Consider the following 6,718-nt stretch of genomic DNA (forward strand, 5'->3'; position numbering starts at 1 on the left):
CCACCCCGTCCGATCCACCTGCATTGCAGGAGTTGTGACGATTCAATTAATCGCCCGTCACGCCGTAATAAAACGTCACCGACCCATGGTTCCAATACTTAAAATGCTTGTACTCATCTATTCTTTCATCACACAAATTTATGGCACTTAGTTTTTTAGCACCCTGTATATATTTTTTAAATTAACTGTATAATTTAAACAATAGTTAAGTTAGTTAACATACTTATAGATACGTCCTATGTCGCGAAGAGCTTCTAACTAAAACAAAAATACAGGTGGCGGGCGGACGGCTAAGAAGTGGAGAGGGTACCGCTGTGCACTGGCAATGACCAAATACGTTAATTAGATATCAGTTATAGACATGAATTTTATGATTTTGTTGAAATTCTGATTTTCCAGAACAGAAGACATCAATCACTGGACACGGGACAAGCTTAAGAATTCCGGGACTTTCCCGGAAATTCCGGCCATCTGGCAACCTTAATTAGAATACATGCGACTCTACAAGTATACAGGGTGTCCCAATTTAATGTTACCCCCAAATAACATTTTTATTTTTGATCGCAGAAAGAAACGTTTCAAACAAAAGTTGTTTGGTCCAAAGGGGGACATAAGATGGTGCCATTAGTTTGACCTTGACGAGTTGCTTGAAGGTCACGTAAAGGTCACCTTCAATTTTTTTAATGGAACCCCTTATTGTTTATTATACTATCTTATTCTACTAATTAATATAAACAACTTTTGTTCGAAACATTTTTTGATTTGCCTAATACTATTTGAGATATTCAAAAGAAAATTTATATTTTATTTCAATGTTTAGCTTATGATATCTCGATAATTGTTTGTCGGTGGGAAAAGTAGTACAGGACTTTTTTTCACTTGATTTGGTCTCAGGAATATGCTGTTGCAATAGTCATCCAATTATTGAAAATTTCTGTGTATTGTAACACACAAAATTTACAATACACAAAAATTTTCAATAATTGGAGCAATTCCACGAGACGTCCACGAGCAAACGAGAATTGGAGCAATCAAGATCAAACTAATGGTACCATCTTATGTTCCCCTTCGAACCAAATAAATTTTGTCTGGAACGTATTTTTCTGCGATTAAAAATGAAAACGTTATTTGGGGTGGGACATTAAGTTGGGGCACCCTGTATAGAGGAAAGTCCTCTATTATGAGATAGGATTCTAATGTGAGATAGTAGGTTTTCAATGTCCACATTCAATGGCAAATCTCTTTTTCACGATTACGCGATCTAACAATTTTCCGCTAAACAGAGACTTCACTCCAAGGGCAATAAATTCATGGTGGAACCAACAGACGATGCCCGTTAATTTAGCAGAAATATTAGGAGTCTATCTCATAATAGGGGACTTTCCTCTAATATATGCAAAATGCAGGGTTGGGAAAGTTACTTTATAAAAGTATCTAGTTACAGTTATTGTTTTTTTCGCTAAAAATGTAACTAGTTACAGGTACAAGTTATCAATTCTGAAAAGTAACGCGTTACAGTTACAGTTACTCATAAAGTAACGAATCGTTACTTTGCAGTTACTCTCTTGCAATGAAAGTAAAAATATCAAATCCGCATTTGAATTGTAAAGCGTTGATAAAGGCGTTTATGCGCAAATGCAAGGCCTAGTGCGATGTGTGGAGGTTAAAAAATATATAAAGTAACAATTAAATTAGTTGCTAGTTATCGAAAGAATGTAACCGAGTTAAGTTACAGTTGCAGATGGGGAGAAAGTAACGAAGTTAAGTTAGAGTTACCAAAAACGTAACTGTAAGGCAATCCGTACACGCTTAAGACTGTCTCAGTCGTAGACGTAGGGCAAGGCAAAGAGAAACGTAAGTCGCATACAATAGCCTTTCACGACTTACGTTTCTCTCTGCCTCGCCCTACATCTACGACTTAAGCGTTTAAGGATCGTTCTCTACCATCAGCCTAACTTCGTTACAAGCAACGAGATACTTCCCAACCCTGGTAAAATGTACGTAATATTTATACATATATAACGTGACAAGGTTTGGATGCAGACGCAGCTACCTACATCCCTTCGTTGCTTGATCAATTTCAGCAGATCCATCTCGTACTGTATGTACCGAAGGTAGTCCTCCTTGCACTTTGTGTGCCGTTGAATCTTGTACTCGTACTCCTTGAGCTTCTTGGCGATGCTTCTGGAAACACGAACGAGAAGCGTTGCAACACTCGGGAGCGTGGGGCGCGTACATAACCTAGATCGACGTCCGCTCACCTAATCTCGCTTTCGTCAAAGAGCTTGATCCTCTGCATTTGCTCCAGCACGGGGATCATGTCCTGGCACCGCTTCTCCACGAACTCCGCCATTTCTTTGGGATCTTGAGAGACACTCGCAGGAGAAGAACCGCGGAAGAACGCGTGGACAACAATCCGCAAGTGGACGCGGGGGACGCGCAGCAAAACTATCGTGGTGGTGACTGACCACACCGACAGTGATGCCAGTTGAGGCTACCATCGCGACAGCGGTGGTGGGGATAGAGTATGTAAATATAATATATATACATATAATATGTTTAACATATATTTTACTTAATAAAATTAAAGGTCAAGGACTACACAATATAAATGAAATAGTACAACGTGAAAATGTACCAAATATATTTTAACAATAATCTTGTTTAAACATGAATTTATACATAATAGATTTATGTATGTACCTAATTATTTGCAAATTTCATTTAAACATGCGGTTAGCGCGTGCGTGGAAAGATGGTTTTACACAAAAAATGCGGTGATAATCGCGTTTTCGACGTGGCGATGGTTGATTCACCGCCAGTGACGCTGAATATTACGAAGCGAGAACGTGCGCATCGCAATCTTCAAATAAATAACAGAAAGAGAAGTTAAATACCTAATTTAAATATCTTATAAATATCAATAAATATAAATAAATAAATATAAATAAATATGTATACAATCGAGGGGTGTTACTGCCGCTGTTATTAATCGTTTAGATCCTTACAAAGGCGGCCGAAAACCACTCGCTTCTTTCTGTTTCAGGGGCTTACATCGCGCAGAGACATTTCACTTTCGCCGATTCTCCGCGCAATGTCGAAAATGTGTCACCGAAACGATCTATCACATGTTCCCGGATATTTCATAATAAAATTGCGTTCTGCCATTTATCTGACTGGCTTCACTCTAGGGCACATCCCCAGAAGGATTCTAAGTGTTGCACACTTAGAAATTAGCAATTAACGATACTTAACTACAATTAATTGATCGTTACGATCGCTTACAATTTGTACTGTCGCATTATTGCGAATATTATTATATTATATGATTCACACTCGCGCTTTGGGGTAACTTTCGACGTGTCAGTCTTGCACGAGACGCTGCCAAATCGATATTTACACGACGCATTACATTGCACGGACAAACTCTCTCTTTTCCACTCTTTCTCACTCCCAAAATTTCTTACGAAATTACAAAACCGCCTTTGCCAATTTTCTTTATCCGTCTCACTTAATCGTTCTCCCGCGTTTGTCGAACAAGAGATATATGTACGAAATTGTTTCTTTTTTCTCTCTCTTAAGGCTTTCCTCGAGTTATAGCAAGGCTATGCAGTGAAGATATATAGGTAATAATTGTAGAACACCATTGGGCCGACGCTCGTTAGTAATTATTTTCCTGCTTGACCCAATCAATCGTGCAATCTTATTGATCGGTATAAATTATCGACGTTATTGAATGTATATACAGTGTTTGACGCGTTTAAATGATGACGGAATGAAACGGCTCCCGTCTCGTGTGTATTAAATATCGGCGCGTGTATAAAGTTTTTTTGATCGCTTCGTTGAAAATATACAAAGGCATTAAATAATCGATGTATTTACACCTGTAGTTACAGTTACAGGTGCTGTGGCAAATCGCGTTTATTGAAGGTTGACAATTTTTTTTATTGTTATAGAATCCAAACGGAGGAAGTTGTCCTCTCTCCAAAAGAATTGCCCCTTCTCTCGTTACATTAAAATTAAGGTAATGTAATCTTGTTTCAATTATAGATACTTATCGTGGGCAAACGCTCGACACAATCGAAATTGGAGGATCGTGCGGTGGCCGTATCGAATACCATGGAAAGGCCCTATCGTAGCGCATTCGTTCGGCGATTAGCCAAAGGTATTGCTGATATTTAAGAACGTAAAACTAGTATTTCATATAATATTTAGAAGTATGACTATTGATAATTTTTTTTATTGTTATAGAATCCAAACGGAGGAAGATGTGGGAAAACGTTGGTTTGGCTCTGGACCGTTGTACAAAAATGATATACCTTTTTTTTGTAAGAGTGCTCGTATTCGATGCCTGGCTGTTGAGTCAATTCACTGGCGTTAGGAAGTGGCTGCGGGGGAAAGGCCCGAAGCTTCTTTGGATCACGCTTCCACCGCTATTGTTAATTTGTTTGGTAAGGAGCATAAACAAAAAACATCACTGAGTTCCATTTTCTGATCCACGTGATATCTAGACCGATCCAAACGCAGCCTTTGAAGATTAACGGTAGTTGAAGGCACGTATTTGAGTAGAGCTGTGGCTCGTTTCTTGCTATTGCTTGAACGATCTTGCGAATGTTTAGTGAAGAGGAGCCATGGCGCGATCAATTCCTAATTATATTGATCTCCCGTGAACGCGACATCTGCACAAACACGTGCAATATCGCCCCCAGTGATTGCTCTGTATCCTCAATTCTACATATTCGTATGGACTCTTGATCTTTGTGTTCTGCGCAAAAAGATCATCAATTACTCTATAGTCCTAATAAAATCTAAAATCCATTAATCAAACAGTATACAATAGCAAAACGAAAACAGCTTATATACGTATATATATATGTTTCTATACGTTCATTAAATTGATTGAAGATTTTTATTTAAAAAGAAATTTACCTGAACTGGAAAATATTGCCAACTTTCGTCAGAATTCGCCGTGAATTCGTACTCGCCATATTATATGGCAAACATCACAGGCTCGAGATCGTTCTCGCTCAACAATCCCTAAAGCAGCAAAAGTATTAAAATGATATAATTTACTTAACCACGAAAGAAATTATTTCGCATACCCAGACTTTGAATTTTCTGGGCGCACTCGATATATCTCCGTTCGGCAAAATCCTTCTGGGGATGTGCCCTAGAGTGAAGCCAGTCAGATAAATGGCAGAACGCAATTTTATTATGAGATATCCGGGAACATGTGATAGATCGTTTCGGTGACACATTTTCGACATTGCGCGGAGAATCGGCGAAAGTGAAATGTCTCTGCGCGATGTAAGCCCCTGAAACAGAAAGAAGACAAAGGCTGCGTTTGGATCGGTTTAGATATCACGTGGATCAGAAAATGGAACTCAGTGATGTTTTTGTTTATGCTCCTTACCAAGCAAAAATAACAATAGCGGTGGAAGCGTGATCCAAAGAAGCTTCGGGCCTTTCCCCCGCAGCCACTTCCTAACGCCAGTGAATTGACTCAACAGCCAGGCATCGAATACGAGCACTCTTAAAAAAAAAGGTATATCATTTTTGTACAACGGTCCAGAGCCAAACCAACGGTTTGCCACAACTTCCTCCGTTTGGATTCTATAACAATAAAAAAAATTATCAATAGTCATACTTCTAAATATTATATGAAATACTAGTTTTACGTTCTTAAATATCAGCAATACCATTGGCTAATCGCTGAACGAATGCGCTACGATAGGGCCTTTCCATGGTATTCGATACGGCCACCGCACGATCCTCCAATTTCGATTGTGTCGAGCGTTTGCCCACGATAAGTATCTATAATTGAAACAAGATTACATTACCTTAATTTTAATGTAACGAGAGAAGGGGCAATTCTTTTGGAGAGAGAACAAAATACCTTGTCCGAAAAACCGATCCTGGGTCCGTATATACGTGCGTCCTGCCACTGGCACTTATTAAGACGTACTGTTCACAAATGATGGATGTTTCCAGCGGAAAGGTCGTATCTCTAAAGTAAACATACGAGTTTAAACGAATACAATGATCACGAGACATGGTAGTGTCTCGCGCCAAGTATAAGCGTGATAGCTTGATATCTCGCGCGCGCGCGAGACCGACCGTGTAGTTTACGCGAGTACGCGAATTGACGGGCCCTCAGATTTTCGGATCTCAACAACGGTTGATCCGACGACATTCGAAGTGCGCTCAATCGATAGTTTATAATCTTTTTATTCGTGTATAAATTTAAAAAATTAACATTATAATTTATTATTTTGCCAGGAAAAATGTGGTATAACAGGACTCCCCATACAGCACAAAAGCTGCAGCAGCATTGCTGCAACGTTGCAAGATTGCATATTGTAAATGCAATGGTGCAACAATATTTCAAACACAATATTGCGTAATATTAAATCTGCAATATTGCAGCTACACTGCAAATACAATATTCTAAATAACTCTATCGCTGAATAACTTTTTCGCTCTGCGTTCCGTTTTACGCATGAAACACATTCGCATACACGCATGAGCTGCCTCACCTCGAGAGCTGAGGCAATTCATGCGTTCTCTCCCTGTGTATTTATTATATATATGTATATAGGGTGATTGGAAACAACTCTGTGTCCTTAAAAAGACGTAATCCTGACTAGATTCTGAAACGATTTTTTTTTACAAAATTTTATCCGAAATATAGTTTTTGAATTATGAAAGGAAATAGTTA

The 6,718-nt window shown here is 38.8% G+C and overlaps 1 protein-coding gene and 1 long non-coding RNA gene across 2 annotated transcripts; both read right to left on the reverse strand.

Annotated features, from left to right (window-relative positions):
• Positions 1–1,728: 1,728 nt before the first annotated feature.
• LOC105558284 (U3 small nucleolar RNA-associated protein 6 homolog) lies at positions 1,729–2,593 on the reverse strand. Its single transcript, XM_012005876.1, has 2 exons — positions 2,262–2,593; positions 1,729–2,184 (listed from the first exon to the last, which is right to left on the reverse strand). Exons 1-2 carry the CDS (start codon positions 2,351–2,353, stop codon positions 1,947–1,949), a joined length of 330 nt encoding a protein of 109 aa, XP_011861266.1. The 5' UTR covers positions 2,354–2,593; the 3' UTR covers positions 1,729–1,946.
• A 34-nt stretch (positions 2,594–2,627) lies between these two features.
• LOC105558285 lies at positions 2,628–5,890 on the reverse strand. The gene is made up of 3 exons (XR_001008655.1): positions 5,103–5,890; positions 4,930–5,037; positions 2,628–4,765 (listed from the first exon to the last, which is right to left on the reverse strand). It is a non-coding gene; the product is annotated as an uncharacterized LOC105558285 (long non-coding RNA).
• Between the last annotated feature and the right edge of the window lie 828 nt (positions 5,891–6,718).

This window comes from Vollenhovia emeryi, unplaced genomic scaffold, assembly GCF_000949405.1.
Source record: "Vollenhovia emeryi isolate VEMERY1.0 unplaced genomic scaffold, V.emery_V1.0 DF939359.1, whole genome shotgun sequence".
NCBI lineage: Eukaryota > Metazoa > Arthropoda > Insecta > Hymenoptera > Formicidae > Vollenhovia > Vollenhovia emeryi.